This window comes from Caloenas nicobarica, chromosome 11 (assembly GCF_036013445.1).
Source record: "Caloenas nicobarica isolate bCalNic1 chromosome 11, bCalNic1.hap1, whole genome shotgun sequence".
Lineage (NCBI taxonomy): Eukaryota > Metazoa > Chordata > Aves > Columbiformes > Columbidae > Caloenas > Caloenas nicobarica.
In genome coordinates, this window is record NC_088255.1 from 9,107,859 (window position 1) to 9,125,243 (window position 17,385).

Consider the following 17,385-nt stretch of genomic DNA (forward strand, 5'->3'; position numbering starts at 1 on the left):
CTGGAAACCATATGTACACAAAGAACATTAACCCAGGTCCTTATCCATCGCCAATTAAGTACTTACCCATCCCTAAAATGCTTTCTAGTTCAGCCGCAGGGATTTGAGATGGGATCTTGGGTTTTTATTTCCTTCTATTTAAGAAGTAGTTATATCCGTATGCCTTGTTAATATAGAAATAAAACTTCAAGATGTACTTTGTATGTTTGGCGAACAATCACTTCCCTGTTTTACCACGTAGTAAATTTAAAAATCAACTCCATTCATTGTTTTAACAAACTCTCCTCTGAAAGATAATTAAAACCACTTCCCAATATACAACCAAAGTTTTATTTTTATAGTCTATCTTCCATTATGGCATAATCCTTTCTTTTTTTTTTTTTTAAACCAGTGAAATATACAAATCACGCAAGACAGAAATATGTACATTAAATGTACAGAACAGAAGAAAGGGCGTAGAAGATTTACATATCTGAATGACAAGTCAAATATTTTACATTAAATAGTGTTTTAATAGCTAGGATCATGAGATTCAGTTCTGCTCAGACAAAAGTCACTAAAAAAGAACAATAGGTGATTCAGCAAATGAAAAAAAGACCATGGTTTTTGTACAATAAAAACCAGTGACATATTCAATGAATTAGTGCTTTATTTATTTATCTTACTTTAAAGATATTCTTTGCAAACATCTGAAGATGAGGGGTAAATATGTCCTTGTACAATAAATTAAGAGCAATAAAGCGCCATTTAAGAAGATGATAAATGATCAAGATGAACTTAATGATACAGCTTAAAGGCTCATGAAAAGTTAAGGCTTTAGTACAACTAGGCTAAAGTGAAAAGATTTTCCTCACTTGGTATTTGCAAAACCATTTTCTTTAACCTGTTGGATGGGACTGAGTTGGAAAGAGGCATCTGAACCAGTGATGATATTCTGTGTAACTACACAGCACTGGGGGGAATGCATGTTGTTCAACAAATAACAATTTCCATTTAAAAAAAAAAATGAAAAGCAAGGGCCAAATGCAGCACATTTTAGAGTTGCAAGGTGTCTCCTTTCAGCAATAATCAATAATGCCCTGAATGTGAGAGTGGAATAGAAACGATCTCCAAAGCGGTATCAGTTCAAGTGCACGGTGCTACCCCTCCCAACCACCCAAGAAAGTCCTAAAGCTGGGGAGAGTCTTACTTCTTTATGATAATCCCTAAAACTTTTGAATGAAAAAAGCTTTTAAAAAATAATTAAAAAAATATAAACCACCAAAAGGTTAGAATCAATCTAAAAACCTGAAGAAATCTGAAAAAGAAAATGGGGGGTGAACTGCCCCTGTAATTTAGATGTTTTATTATTTCTTAAATCATTAAAATATATATGTACAAAAAGCTTTGAAATATCAGACACCAGCAGACCACAGTTTTCCCATATATATGTAACTGCTCAAGTATAGTCTGAACAGTTGTAGCGTATACCTGCAATATATTATCTAAAGCATGTGTATTATAGACATAGGATGATAGATTTGGTATTGCTGCAACATTTCATTGAACTATAATAGTCAGTAAATGTTATTAAAATATGAAACTATTGTCTCCTTGAGTGAAAGCATTCCCAAAATCTGAAAAAAACCAAAACAAAACAAAACAAAAACCAGCCAAAAAACCCAATCATTCCAAGACTGGATATCTAATGATTTATTTTCTCACATAAAATTAGAGGAGTTATTTGTCAAGCTGTGTTTTGAAAGACAGCCAGCTATTACACCATTTTTAAGGCATTTTCAAATTTGGGGTATTCTATTTCTATGTGCTTTCCAGGCTGGGAGACCAAAGCTGTTCGCAAGCATTGCAGCTCCCTCCGCCCGGCTACAGCGCTCCACGCAGGCTGCACCTTGGCTGCTCGCCACGCTCGGCAGCGGTGGAGTACCGCTCCGCAGCATGAGACACTCCAACATCACAATTAGCTAATAAGGCCAACCTCTGCCTTAAATAATACCTTTATTATTTGTCAAGGCAGATTTTTTTCTTTTTTTCTTTTTTTTTTTTCGTCTTGTTAGGTTCTGGAACCAGACACGGCAACTCGGGAATAGCACAGTTGAAGCCTTTATGATCCTTTGCTCTTTACCCTCCGATGACATTAAGCAGGCACATTCAGATATGTAAGAGACACCGCACTTTGTGATGAATATACCCCTTATTTACAGAGCCCTAAATGTACCGAACAGCTTTATATACCCTATTCTGATAACTTCTAGTGTCTGAAACTAAAAGTCATGGACAGGTCTGTGTGTTCCTCACATCCATAAGGATGGTTCTAACATCCAAAGCACATTACATGGTTGCTCTGCCTACTTACTGCACATGTATTACGTCCCATGGGACTAAATTAAGATATGTTGGATTTTGCCCTCGAACTACCCTATTGCTTTCAAGAAAAGTCTTTTTTTTTTTTTTTTACTTCGTAAAATAAATATTCTCAGGTTGTCCCCATTATTGCCAAAAATATAAGCCACACATAGTTCTGGGATGGGTGCAGAGAGGGTTTCCAGGCACTTCTCTTTGCAACTTTTATATTTTTCTTTTTTCTTTCTTGTTGGGTTTTTTTTTCCTCCCCCCTGCCCCTTTTTTTTTTTTTTTTTTTAAAAAAAAGACGACAACTCATTGGACTCTATAAATAAAGTGGAGATAGTCCTGTGGAAAGGGAGAGGGGCCTGCACCCCTTGCTGGCAGGTGGCTGCAGTTCCTCCCACCTCATCCGTCCCCTATTTGCACACAAATTGGTCCACGATCTCTGTGCACAACTTGCATTTCACGTAGCAACACCAGTGGAACTTGCAGTGGCAGCGCTCTCGCTGCACCGTCTTGAACTGGTCGTACCCCCGGCCACAGCACATGAGTTCACAGCCGTCCATGCCCTCCGAGGTCTTATTGCAAAGGCGGCCCTGGGTGCCCAGGGAGCCAGTGCTCTCGTTCCGCACGCAGTAGTCAGGGCTGGGATCGATGTAGACCAGGTCGTGGATGGTGGGTGCGTTGAAGCGGCTGTTCACTTGTACCAGCTTGCCCCGGCTGTTGAGTTTCATGGCAGCTGCGCTATCGTATTTCTCCTTCAGGGCATCGCCTACCTTGCGGAAATCGGCAAGTTGCAGCCAACAGGTCTTCAGGCTACAGGAACCAGAGACACCGTGACACTTACAGGCCACGTCAGCCAGGTTATATACAGTCTGGAGAGGGCAGGGAGAGAAAGCAAAAAGGGTGATGAAAGATGAGCATGGCTGTGAAAGCATTTATTCCCCTCAGTTCCTGCCCTCTGTCACATTCCCTCACGGTCCTCCTCCACAATATTCACCTTAGCATCCTCCTCCCTCCTGCGATGGACTGGGAAGTAAGAACAAGCGAGCAGACACACGTGTACCCCCAGCACCCCTGTTAGGCAGGAGGAGGAGGGGAATAGTCTCGCCAGCCTCTCCCCAGTGCAGACAGCCGCAACAGCACGCACAGCCCAGACAGCAGCATCAGTCAGGCTGCAGTCAAATTTTAGGAATTCACTCTCACGCCAGCGAAGGATTTTGCTGTTTCATTGAGAAATGTAAAACATCCTTTATTTTCTATCTGAGTTACCCTCTCTATTGATCTCTGCTTGAGACTGAAATTAGGGAAAGAGTTAAGATTCCTCTTGCTCCTGGCTCAGCTGCAGCTGATTGTCTACTCTTGGCTCGGCATCCTCCTCCTATCTCAAATACTGCTCTGCAAGAGAGACTTCATCCAAGAAGAAACCCCCAAACACCTATGGGTGGGGGACAGAACTACATAGCAATATCCTCTTTACAAAGCTTTGGCAGGGAAATATCAGTCATTTGCCCTGTACAAATAGAAATAAGAGTCAGTGTTGACACTGCCCCAAAAATCCTGGGGTCTGACACATTAGATGATACTGTAGACAACTTCCACCCAGCAGTTACAGAGAGGCTTAACGCTGCCAAATGGCACTGCAAAGATGAGGCTGAGGAAGGAAAAAAACTGCTCGAGTCTCCGTAAGCAACTGTGAAAGCGTCATTTTTCTTCTTGCTAATAGTAAATTGGCCTGTCCATTGCTTTCAGACACCCTCCTCTCACATTTAAATACTATTAATTTTCAATTATCTTTCATCCTTCTTCACCTTAGAACACAAGCGTAAAGTCTCCAGCTGACTATTTCTGGCACATCAAGCTCTAGGAAAATAATGATTTTGGCTCTTCATATTCAGACTATTAAAAAAAGAAAAGTTTACACCCATTCATTTAAGGCATTTTTGAGATTAAAGAAACCATAAAGACATGTTTAACCACAGAAGACCATGTTTTCTAATAATATGGAGGAGCTTTTCACATCCTCTTAAAGGAGAGAAAGAAAAAAACCAGTCAGAACAGTCCTGCAGCATGATTCCAGCCTGGGAAACCTAGCGTGTCCCTCTTCCCGCCAATGCACAATGTCCTGGTTGGACATACAAACTAATAAAATTCTGTTCTACAGAAAATCCACATGAGCTGGGCACTTTTAATGATACAATATGGAGGGGAACACAACACACTTCAGTCTCAATCTTCCCCATGACGAAGGCAATAGGGCTGTCAGACAACCAAGAGCAGCACAAATTCATATAGTTCCCACCTGCCTACACCCTGTATTTGCTATTTTCTTATTTTGTGCATTGAAATGGAGACAAGCCTTAGTGGCCGGTCACCATCCAGCGCTGCCCTGTGCCTTGCCAAGGCACATCTTTCCCCAAAAAGCAGGGACGCAGACAGGGGCAGGAGGACGTGCTGTTCAGTAGCCACTTACTCGTCTCCCGGCCTCGTTGTTGTGCAGGTTCATCATGATCCGGGCGCTCTCATAGGAGCCTCTCTGGTAAACTCTTTCTCGCTCTCGGGCATCAACGAACTCCTTGGCGAAGCGGTATCCATATTCGATGTTATCCCCACAGCCACCCCAAAGCCAGTCCCGGGGTAAGTCCTTGGGCCGTGCTGCCCGGCTGCAGCCGCAGGAGGAGAGCTCGCCCTCCCGGCAGGCTCGGCTCATGGCGTTGACCACCCCGGCCGCACTCACCGCGTAGGTGAACGCCGTCTCCCGGCTGCCTGCACGGAAAGATAAGCCGTGTTAGGGAAGAGCCCACAAGCACGACTCCCTGCCCACCGATGAGCCGGGAAGGCAAAGGCTCCCTAGGAGCCACCAAAATTCATTTGCCTACTAAAAGCTGCAGTAACCCTGAGCCATGCTCCTCAAAAGGTCTTTACTCCAAAAAAACCCACGCAAACCCAATCCAACTAGAGCACACAAGGTGTTTTTGATGAGCAGGAGTCACTTCTCATGCATGCTGGTGTTGGACCAGGGAGTGGGCAGGGGGTGAATCGGGGCCGGAGCACGATGCCAGCGGGGCTGAAGCAATCGTGCCTGCGTGTGAGGGACAGAAAGGGAAACAGACTCTCTGTCTTTCAGAAAAAAGAGATGTTAAATACAACTTTTAAAAGTCTGGTTCTTAAATTACTACTTCTCAAACTTGATTTATGCACTTAAGCAACTTGTTCCAATTTATTTAGAGTTATAGCGTTTTACAAAGCCTCCTGGTATCAAAAGAAACATGCAGCAGAATAACACACAACTTTTCACCCTACATGTAAGCCAGGCACTTTTGTAGGAGGCTATTTAAAACCCACAACCTGTGCTGTTCAGTATCCACCTCTCCAGCTCATGTGAACATGGCGAGTCCATGGACAACCATCTTTACAAGCTACAGGGAAGGAAAAAACCTTGGCACAAGGCAGCCTTGAAGGTTTTCTCTTGCATCTGGTGCCCTTAAATGGAAAGTGAAACCCTCAAGTTTCAAACTTCCAGAAGAAAAAGTTACAATACCCACAACACAAGTTATGGCCAAATACCACCCTCTTGATGGTATCTAACCCCACCCTTATTTAGAACCTGACTTTCCCAAGGATGCCACAAGTTCTAACTACAACTAAAAAAGCTTTAAAAACCAACCAAACAAAACAAAAAACCCCAAACCAACCAACCAACCAACAAAATTTACACCAGAGAGCCTACTTGAAGTTTGCATTTTATCTTAAGAGACAGCATTCCACTGGGTCTTCTCCACGGAAGACTCCCAGAATGACTAAGAATAGACTGAATATAATTTTTTAAATTTTAGATCTACACGAGTTACGTTTTATTCCTAATCTTCAGTCCAATCAATAGCTCATGCTAGGTTTTAATCTTGATTTTACAAGTTTTTTCTTAGGGAACAGCATGGCCTCCTCTAAAATTAGGGCTTTAAGAGGTTGCATTTTGGACATACGTATTTGGGCAGCAACATTCTGAGGCAGAAACTCTTTGTATAAGACCTACCATAACAAGTCAAATCTAATAGGAGTTTTCAAGAACTTCTGGAAAGTAACTAATTTGCAGTCTGGTCCATATTTAACATTAAGATGACGCCATGCTCAGAACAGCTTTGTTAATATAACTGCTGTCATCCACTGAATTGATATTAGTAATAGATGCTGGTTTTAAATGGGAAAAAATCAGAATTCTTACGTTGGGAAAGATCGCATTTAAGGAAGATCACAAGCACTTTGCTCCGTTACTTACAATGGTCTGTTCTCACAGACACCTGTTCGTTGAAGTACTTACATGAATTAGGGGTATAAAGGGTTACAGGAATAGCCTTTTCAGTTAAAAAAGGTTTGGCTTTATGCAATGACTTATGTTGCATTTATTGCAAACTATAGCAGGGGAAACCTCATAGAGATTTTAACGTTCCCGTTTCTTCTGTAACACACATTTTTGGATTAATTCCTTAAGCAAAATTTCCACTAGATTTAGAGGAAAGAAACGTGGTCTGTTTCGGACCACAGGACTTGCCTCTTCCATTACATTTTATTCTTTTTCATGCTTAGTTAGCTCATGCTTTCACGTGGTTAACTATACTGTTTATTGAGGGATTTAAACTCATAAAGGTGACTTTTTTTGACTAGTTTTCACTGTTATCCTGCAGGATATTTTGAAGAACTTACTCTTAGTGGAAAAGAGAAGGAAAGGATGGGGTACAGAAAGGAGAGTTACCCCCCCAAGTTTCCTCCTTGAACTTTAGGCAAACTATAAAATAGCATCAGCTGCTGAAATAGACTTCAAGCCCCCACAGGTTATAAGTCAACACTGTCCCAAGTCAGCCACCCCAGGAACACATCAAGAATGATGGTTCCACATGGATGAGCTACTCTGAATTTTTTTCTTTTTTTTAAGGCTTTAGGCACAACTGTGCTTTCCTTCACTGTCAAACGTATCTGTCTTTTCCCACAGTCCGGCATGTCTCTTTATTGTAGCCATGGCAAGGAAACACACATTCCAAACACTTTTGAGTCCCCTCTCTCCAATATATATAAAACATAGAAATGGAACTGTTCAATATACACACATTATAGGAAGCCACCCACAGAGCAAGGCGCTGAGCTTTACACTTGATATGAATAAGTCTGCAAGAACAGAACAATTTTTTTATACCTGAACGTAAGATACAAAATGTTCTTTGTCTTGTATTTTAAAAGCATTCAACGTCAGGCAGCAGACATGAATAAATTGGACCCCAACGGCACCGAGCTGTTGGGAGAGGATCCAGGTATTTTATTTTATGTTAGCACTTCTTAGCTGATTGCAAAGCTCAAGTGCAGCCAGCCCAGGGCCGGCCACGAAGCCAGGAGATGGCGCAAGGCAGGAAGGCAGCGAGGACCATGGCCTGACCTGGGAACCAGCAGCAAAGGAGAGCAGCAGAGAACAAAAACCCTCAAATTTTGCAGTTCAATAAGCCACAGAGCGAGTTTCCAAACCCAATGCTAGGTTTATTTGTACAGCTTTAGCTAACTTTGCAGGATAAATCCTGGAAGAAAGACTGTCCATTTATCCACTGGGGTAATTACTGTGCTGTCAGTCAGTGCTTTGCCCAGCGCTCTCCTGTGCGCAGCCAGTGACAGTGCCGGCTTTAGCTCAGATGACAAAATCCCCCCAGACTATGTGCATTCAGACCCTGACCATGCTCTTCTTATGCTGGTGAGACTAAGGAGTATCTGACAGTCCCTGACAAGCCAGGGTATGGCGGGCTGAAGTAAAATTGAACCAGGCTCCAAAAGTACATTTTTCCTTCCACTCAGGGGAACAGCAATGCATCGTTACTGAAGGTCGGCATGAAAGAATACAACTGCTACCCACAACACCTTTCTTGTTCTCAGTGAATATACTCTTTAGGATCTTTAACTCTTGAATATGGCTATTAACCTTGCTTCCAACTGCAATTAGAATAAGTGGCTTAATTACATGATGAATTGCTCTGTAGACATCAGCTAATACAGTCATATTCAGCAGAAGGGTGGAGCAAAGTTATTTAACTTGAAAGAAACCACCTTTAAATAGATCCATCATACTTGGGGAGGGCAGAAACATCTATTCTGGAGACAGACACCACAAATCATGGGCCCACTCCTGTACGTTTCTTCACACCAATAATTCCCTTGAGCTAATTTTCACTTACTTGGATAATAAATAAGGGCTGAAGGACAAAGGCCTACATTTTTAATTGAATATCTTTCTGACATTTGTTAGATTATTAGAACAGAAAAGTGTATAGAAAACGTTTTCTATCATGTGCTTTTAGACTTGTACTTGGGTAGGGTAAGAAAAACTCTAGGGGGGGGTTAATACTGTGCTTGCAAAAAAGCCTAGGGAAGGTTCTTTATCTAAAATCAGCTGTTCCAATTAGGTACTTTTATGCAATAGATTTTTTTCTATTTGTCTGATAGTTTACAAATAAAAACTTCTTTTAACAAAAATTCAGACCAAATGTGAATTGATGTATTTGTTCAACCTAAACCGGAGCTAGCTCATTTACAGATAAACCTAGCTCGAGTATGATTTTTAAACTCTTTTTTTTTTTTTTTAAAGCAGGACAGGAAAACACTGACATGAAAGCTGTACTGTACATCTCCAACTAAAAAGCACTGCTGAGTTTGTCAGTGTACTGATCACTACGGAAAAGATCACAACTGTCACGCAGAAAAACTGGCGTTTTTCAGTTGCTTACAAAGAATCAGCAATCTGTCTTGGGAAAGCCAAAGGAAGGTCTCACCATGGACTCAGCTCAGCAGCACTGGTTAAAATTTTGCCAAGGACTTAAAAATACAATGAGGTCCTTAAACAGCAGAAAAGGTGGGCAGCACATGAGCGTTGGAGAAGCACATTTCAAAGAGGATCTGATAGGGAAAGGGCTGGGTGCCCACCAAATTGTGATAAGATGTTAAACAGGAATGCGTCTCTCTTAACAGCGATGATTTCATTAAATGTGAGTTACAAGGACAATCGCATGTTTTGTCCTGGTGGAACTGATTTCATGAAAATTACCCTGCTACATTATTTTTTAACATAAATCTGCCTCTCTCAATAGGAGAAAGAAATTACCATACCTGGAAATAAGCAAGAAGGCATTGCCAATAAACACTAATAGACAGAGCAGCAATTTTCAGTTAACCTCCAGACCAAGAGCAATTTATTATGCAGCCGCTGACTTTGGAACTAGACATGGACATCTTTAATTTTACAAGATGCTGCTGGTTTTAATTCTCTTAGGTTGCCTTCATTTTGTCTCAGGTTGTCTAAAAGGAGATTTCAGGGCCACATTTTCCTTTCTCCTCTATTCCCATATGCAAATATATATTCCTACTTTGTTTTCCAAGACACATGGCTGGACAGTGGTGGGAAATCACCTCCAGCTAAAAATAATTCAGCTCCTTTGCCAACTTTTAAAAACACTTGATTGTATACAGTACTCAGTAGGAACCTGGCAAGAGTTTCAAGTGCAGAACAGTATGTGCCATAGATATCCTTACACAAGAGTTTAATCATAAAGATGTTGCTTCCTACCTATCTGCATGACTCTTCCAAAAACAGAGTTGTTGTCCACAGTGCTGCAATTCCATCTTCTATGTCTGAACTGATACTGGCACTCCTTAATGCCCGTCTTTGCACCCTCTCCAATGAACTGCATATGGTCCTGATACAATTGGCAGAGTTTCTTCTGTCCTTGGGAAAGCCCTGCTAGCTGGCTACATAGTGGCTGGGCTCCTATTATATATACCTCTGACATCTGAACAGGGTTCATGGGGTTCATAGGGTTCATCCCTAAAGACCTGCATAAAGAAAGATTTGGATTAATAAAGAGAAGACTCAGGAAAAAAAGAAAAAAAAAGTCTATAAATCCCAAACAGAACTGTATCTTGTACATGAGTATAGAACACCTGGTTTTGCTAACAGGTAAGGAAAAAAAAAAACACAACTTAAATAGGAAACTTCCATTTTAAAGACAGCATAGAACAGAAGTTATTACTTCCCATCCATGTGGTCATCACCATACATTAGGGACTGAGGTAAGATGCAGACTTGGAAGACTTGCATCTAGGCAGTCCTTGCTCAACTTAATGGACATGGTAAAAACAACAGAAGCTCCAAACAACTGCAAGGCCAGAAAATTAAATAAAGCAAAAATTTTTTAAAAAAACCAAACCTCAGTTTATTTTAGCACACATTTTAGATTTGTCTGGATTTTTCAATCTGTTCTACCATAAACAAATAGGGAAAGCTTTAACAAGTCGGAAGTTAGAAACTTGCTACAGACTACTTCTAGCTTCTTCCGAACTACACACAAAAACACAGAGGCAAGTATATTCACTGTAAATGCAATCAGCTTTGTTTTCTTGATTCTAAAAAGTGCTCTTCACAACATACATTTCAATTAAAAAGTGTCCATTAATCCAAAACCGATCACTTGAAACTGCAGAGAAACATCTATTTAAAGAACCCCCAACATCATACACATCGATAATTTGCTAAAGCAGAAATTTAAATGTACTTTTTGGTAACAAAATGTATTAGTAAACATTTACGTTACAGAAACATTCAAACTGAAACTTTAGGTTTTTACTTGTAAATCAGCATTCTCTCTTACATATGCAAAATTTCTAATCTGAGTTGAAATTACTGTTTTAAAAGAGAAGCATTTCTAGTAATTTAAGTATGATCGAATCCATAGGCTATCTACTGCACAGCATTCTAAAAACTGAATTTTACAACATGACATGTTGCACATCTACACTTATTCAAGAGATGGTTCATTTTACTACATAACATATTACAAATAGAACATTACTCCCCTGCTGTCTCGTTCATGTGGTACTCTCTCAGAAACAAAGTAAATAAGAAGTAAATAGACATTTAACCAAGCAAATCTTGACATCCCGTTTTAAAATGAAGTCGATACAAGATGCTTACCACCACGAGCTGGCTTCAATTACAACCTGGGTAAAAGAGGAGAAAATGGCCAGAGCCACTATGAGGTACTGAGAAGCCATTGTACTGCCAACTGTCCCCAAAGCACCTCCTTGGATTAGTACTGCAGTGGATTTCTAGAGGGGGGAGAAAAAGTATCAAATAATTTATTGCTTCTCAGACCATTTTCGAGCATTCGAGTTTAAACAACGGAAGCATCCGGACTCCTTTTAACTTTACTCTGACTCGCCTGCCCTTCTCTCCGCCGAGGCTTTGGTGCCAGACGCAGACACGTCGCGGCTCTCACTTCACCGGGCAAAACCCACCCACGCACCCCCACCCCCCCGCGGTCACCGCCTTCCCGGGGCGGCCGCAGCACCGACCCGCGCCCGCCTGTCCCTCTGCCCCGGCCCCGCCGCTCCCCGTACCGCGCCCGCGACGGGACGGGACCGGACCGCTGCTCCGGACATGGGGGACCCCATTCCCGCATCCCGCCCGGTCACCCCCACTGCCCCGGCACTACAGGCGACCCGCGAGACCCGGGCCGGGCATTACCCCATCGCTCCCCGCTCCAGCGCCATTATCGTGGACACAAAACGTTCCCGGCTGGCTAAAGGCAGCTTCAGATTTGCAAAGCGACCCGAGCAGGAAGGCGGCAGGGGGAGGCCGGTGCCACGGGGGGGTCGGTGCCGCGACAGGGCAGGGCGGCTCCCACACGAGGACGATGTGGTCGGTCCTCGCCCTTCTCCACCGGCCTGGGAAGGCGCTCACCGCTGCCCCCTAAACCATCTCGCCGCAGCCTCCGTGCTGCGCCGCTGACCGCTCTCCGCAATCACCGAGGCAGCCCCGAGCTCCGCGCTGACAGCCCCGACGACAGCACTCGGGCCCTGCCGGGGTCGGTGCCGGCCCAGGAAGGTACCAGGAGCGACAAGGAGCGGCTCCGCGTCCCGACACGGCCCCTGCAACAGCCAGGCTGCCGTCCTGCAATTCAAACGCTTCCTCCGACAGGTCCCACTATCACTGTCTGCGTCCTCACACGGGACTCTAACTCGCTAACCAGTGCCATTCACAGGGGTTTTTTTCCCCTCCCCTCGGAAGGAAAAAAAAAAAAAAAAAAAAGACATTTCGACACTTGGGGGCTCCCTATTCATTCTCAGAAAGCCCTTAATGCTGAATTGAAGGTGCTCTTAATTCTAATTTATTCCTATTTGCGAAGGGTCGGGAGGAGAGGACCGATCGCGCCGCCGCGCCGGGAAGTCGGGCTGACACGAAACCTGCCCGGACACACGGGGCGAGGCTGCAGGCAGCGTGCGGAGCGCCGCGCCGCTCACCGCCACCGCGCACGGGCTGCAGCGCCGGGACCGAAGCCTCCCCTCGCCTCTGGCCGCCTCCTGCGGGTTAAATACCTCCTGCCCGGGGGGAGTCCCCAGCTCCTCACTGCTGGGGGTGAGTGAACGGGGGCCGGTCTCCCGCATCAGGAAGAGCCCGTCCGGTTTAGATGTGATCAATCCCGTGAAAGATGGGAAAACCGAGGGCATATTAAGCAAGGGACGAGGCGAAGCAAGGTGTGCGATGAGCTCGCCGCGACACCCAAGAGCCAACGTGTTGGGTTTTTTTCCTTTCATCTGATAATAATAATAATAAATAATAACAATAATAATAACAACAACAACGTGTCATGGAACTGCCCGAGCCCTGAGGAGCCTGGAGACGCCGTTGCCCAAGAGGGACTCAACAGATGCGCAGCTACCCGGACCAGCAGCCAGCCCGGGGCACGCCGAGCTGCCTCGGTGGGGCGGGCGGCCGGGGTTCGCCGGGAGCGGAGGGCGCCGGTGGCCGGGACACCGCGGGGAGGAGGACGGCGCCCCCACTGCAAGACCCGGACGACAGGGCCAAAACCCTTCTGCCCCGTTCAAAGGGCCCGGGTGCCCCCCGGGCCAGGCCGTCGCCGCGCCGCAGCCAGCGCTGCATCGGGCCAGAGCCCCGGAGCCCCTGAACCCCGGCGGCCCCCGGGGAGCTGTGCCGCTCCGCTCCCAATAGGGGGCGGCCTCAGCCGTCGCAGCCCCGAGAGGCGACGGGGACAGGCGGCTGCTGCCCCTCCGACGGCACCTCCCGCTCCTCATCATCACTGTTATCGCCCTCCTCATCCTCCTGACACGGCACTGCGTGGCGAGGCGGGAGGAGGCACCTGCGCCCGGGGGCGCGGGCGGGGGCCCAGCCCCTTCCAGCTCGTCTCTTCTGCAGGCAGCAGCTGACAAGCTGCCATCAAAAACAAAACAAAACGCCAAAAAAAAAAAAAAAAAAAAAAAGAAACACTCGCCGGCAGCATGGCAGCATTGGCTATCAGGAGTGTGAGGCACCATTTTCAACTTTGTAGGGCCGCTGAGATTGGGTTTTGGTATTTAACACACCCCATGCGGAGCCCGTGCTCTTTGCTGAGATGAAAAGGGAGGCTTTTACAGATCCTGCAGCCGCGGGATCGCCTGTGATCCTGTTTTACACGAGGTGTCTGGAAAGCCTGCGAAGGCATCTGGTTTTCTGGGAGCACTACCTGCGGGAAGGCGGCATCCAGAGCCCCGGCTCCAGGGGGCTGTAAACCTCGGCGGCCTCCGCGGGAGGCGCAGCAGCTCCGCGGGGAACCCCCGGCCTCCCCCTGCTCCCCGCTGCGGCTTTACATCCATTCTGGACGGGCGGGACCAGGTTTCACGTTTGCAGAGAAAGGCACTCGCCAGGTCCCCAGCCTCTCTGCTACCGGAGAGACGGAGGGGAGTGTTTTCCAGGGGAGTTTAAGGCGCACCTCCGCCGTTCTCTCCACGCCAGCTCCGGCCGGGGAAAAGCCTCGCTTCTCGGCCCAACTGAACTCTCCGTGACACTCCGAGCGCAACCGATTTAGCATACAATTGACAATTAAAAACAAACAAACAACAAAAAGCCAACAGCCTTTCCAACATGGAGTCCTCGCCGCGCCAAAGGGACCCCAAGGAGCCGCGCTCCTCTGCTCTGACCCAGGCGGGACCCTCTGCAGATGCAGAGTGATAATCTCCAGAAACTTAGAATAAAATTAAAAAGGAGGGACGGGGGGGATAGGGGGGGCTGACTCCGGGTCCTCTGCTGGCCCCCAGCCAGCTCTCCTTAAAGGTACAGGCCACCATTAGCGCAGACGTTGAGCTCCTCCACAGCAATCGTCCTCGGGAAAGTTTGAGGAGTTTGGAAAGATGTCTTTAAACTCGCGGTAGGAGCCTCTGCCAGAAAGATGCACGGGGACGCAGCGGGCACGGCGAGCCCAGCGAGTGTCCCTGCGGCGGGCAGCCTCTCTTCAGGGGGAGAATTTAAAAAGAGAACGAAAAAGGAAATAAAATAACTTCTTCCAAGCGGGGAGCAACTCCGCGGTGGGTGAGAGCGGAGAGGTGGGAGCACTCTGCGGCAGCCCGAGGAGGAGAGGGCCGCCCCGCAGCCGGGGACCCGCGCCCGCGCAGGGCCGCGCCCCGCCAAGGTGCTGCCCACCCTGCGCACCCGCGGAGGCAGCCCCCTGCGGCGCGGAGCCGCCCGCGCCCCGCGCGGACTCACCTCCATTGCCGTGGAATCACCGAGCGAGAGCAGCAAAGTAATCCAAGCAGAGCAGGAGGGGAAAGGGCGAGGCGAAAGTAAAATCCTGGATCGCAGGAGCCGAGCAGTATCCTCCCAGGCGGCGGACGGCGGCGGCTGCCGGGGGAGCGCAGGGACCCGCGGAGCTGGCGGGGGGCGGCGGGCGAGCGGTCGCTCTGTCCGGCGTGGGCTCAGCGTGTCCGACTGAGGAGCGGGGCACCAGTGCAGCCTTCTTTCCAAGGTCCATCAGCAATCGCAGTAATTAGGGCTTTCCACCACCAGAAGAAGGAGGAAAAAAAAAAAAAAAAGCCAACCCAACACACGCACACAGCGCCCGTGGGCGTGATTGTGCGGAAGCAAATAAAAATCTTCACAAGCGGCAGCGAAAGCGCCGCGGGCGACGATCCGTCCCACCAGCCCAGGTGGTGCCGCCGCGGGGCTCCCCGCGATCCCACCCGGCCCCTGGCAGCGTCCGGGCCGCCGGCGCACCCCCTCCGCGGCTCGGCGCGGACGGGGCAATGGGGAGGATGAGTGGAGCCGAGCGGGCGCAGGGCTTCCCCCTGCCCGCCCCCCTTCACTTGCTTAAAGACTAGGCGGTGTGGAGCCGGGTGTCCGCGGCTGCAGAGCGATCCTGAGGCTAGCTCCCTCCATTTTACACAGAGAAGAAAAAGCAAAAAAAAAAAAAAAAAAGCCCAACAGAAAAAGAAGTTTCTGCACAACCAGGGAAGGGGGAGGGGGGACGTTGTGCACGCGTGTGTCTGTCTTACGGGGCGACTGACCCTGCAAGGCGAGTAGGGGCAGGGGGAGGGGAGAAGTCCGGGGCTTCAGGAGCTGTGGCTCCCCCAATCCATCACTGGCAAAGGCACCCAGCGCAGGGGAACAAGTTACGCGCGAGAGAGCGAGCCGAGGCAGACGTCGCCGCACGCCGACCGTTCCCCCTCGGAGCTCTACCCCCGCCTGCTGCTGCCGGCCCAGCTCCCCCCGCGTCTCTCCCTCACTCCTCTTCACCCCACTGCTTAAAACTGTTTAAAAAAAAAAAAAAAAAAAAGTTAGAGAGCCAACGGCAGCTGAAAAACTTTCTCCGGAGCGCATGCGCCCGGAGCCGACCTATTGCAGACTGGGCTGGATTTTAAAGCTGTACGGCAGCGAGCGGGACCCCGCTGCAGCCCCGAGGCGGGCGGGGGGCGTCCGGGCTGCGCGGCCGCAGCGCGTTCCTGGGAGTGCGCCCGGCCCGGCTGAGCGCCCCCATCACCGGACCCTTCTCCGTGGCCAAGCCCGGCGTGAGACCCCGTGAACACAAACCCTTGCAACTAAAGTGGTGCCCACCGCGCCCACCCTGTCCGGGGGAGTGTATGTGAGGGTGCGCAGCCTTCCCAGTGCCACCAGCACCACCGCACACTACCGGCCAGTTATCCTGGGGCGCTGGATGGCAGAATGATCTGCCGGGCCGAGCCAGCGGAGGCTCCCTCTCGCATACATGTGCGTGCAATGTGCGGCGCACATGGCCGAGCCGGAGGGGGCTGCAGCAGCATTCCTGATGAGTGGCTCATTTGACAAGTCTTGTTTATCGCATGCTTCGAGACACGAGAGACGGCCGCGTGTGCCGCTTGCCAAGCGCTGGGGGACGGAGTGGGCTCGACGGTTTGAGGTCCTCCTTCTTCAGCGTCTTTTTTTCTGCTGTAAATTTGGCAAGTTGTTGACAAAACTGTTTGGGTTAAATCATGTAAGACCCAGCAACTGCTACAGGCGAGGAGGGCTTCACGAACCCTTTGTACTTCAGAGTTCTTTCCCCACTCGGCAGTCCTCAGCCAGAGGTTTTTTATTGCACCTCTCAAGTCTCATATGCACCCAAGTACAGGAAATAGGAGCGTTCCCCCAGCCATGCCATAACTCCGCATTATTTCCCTTACATTCGCCTGCGACTGCGAGTCCACGGGGGGGGAGGGTGCGGGGGAGGGCGCACATTACCAAAGAAGCCCTGGGAAATCCAAACAGGCTGCGAGACCAGCTCCGCTATCAATAAATGCATTCACTCATTCAAAGCCATTCCAGGGCTAATAAAATCCCTTCAAGAGCCCAACGGGGGGAAAGGCACCTCTCGGCCGGGCTGAGCCTGCTGCTGCTGCACACACGCCCCCACGGTCAAGAGCTCGCCCGCCCCGACGGGCGCTGCCCGCCAGGTAAGCGCAGCCTCCACCGGTAACCGCGACCGCTGCAGGCTCTCTCCCGACCGCTGACCAGGCAGCTCCCCTCCTCGCTCGCAACGCTCCCCGCTCTGCGCAGCGCCCCCCGGACCGTGCCCTTTGTCGCTCTGCCCGGGGCGCCGCTCCTCGCCGAGCCCGGGGGCGCCCGCCGCCTCCCCGGGAGGGAGACGCGCCGGAAAGGCCACCGAGAAGGGGGTACCCGGCTCCCAGAGCCGAGGAGCGGACAGCGCGTCCCGCGGGTGCGCAGGGAGAGAGGGG

General features: G+C 48.5%; 1 protein-coding gene across 1 annotated transcript; it reads right to left on the reverse strand.

The window, feature by feature from the left end:
- Positions 1 to 346: 346 nt before the first annotated feature.
- On the reverse strand, positions 347 to 15,921 carry WNT5A (Wnt family member 5A). The gene is made up of 5 exons (XM_065642668.1): positions 14,906 to 15,921; positions 11,342 to 11,475; positions 9,938 to 10,203; positions 4,817 to 5,109; positions 347 to 3,218 (listed from the first exon to the last, which is right to left on the reverse strand). The coding sequence occupies exons 1-5, from the start codon at positions 14,909 to 14,911 to the stop codon at positions 2,760 to 2,762; spliced, it is 1,158 nt and encodes a 385-aa protein (XP_065498740.1). The 5' UTR covers positions 14,912 to 15,921; the 3' UTR covers positions 347 to 2,759.
- Between the last annotated feature and the right edge of the window lie 1,464 nt (positions 15,922 to 17,385).

Excerpts from the sequence above, each read along its gene's own strand:
- WNT5A (XM_065642668.1), bottom strand. Across the intron at positions 5,110-9,937 it reads TGGAAGAGTCATGCAGATAG|GCAGCCGGGAGACGGCGTTC; the intron begins GTAGGAAGCAAC and ends CTTTCCGTGCAG. Across the intron at positions 3,219-4,816 it reads ACAACGAGGCCGGGAGACGA|ACTGTATATAACCTGGCTGA; the intron begins GTAAGTGGCTAC and ends TGCCCTCTCCAG.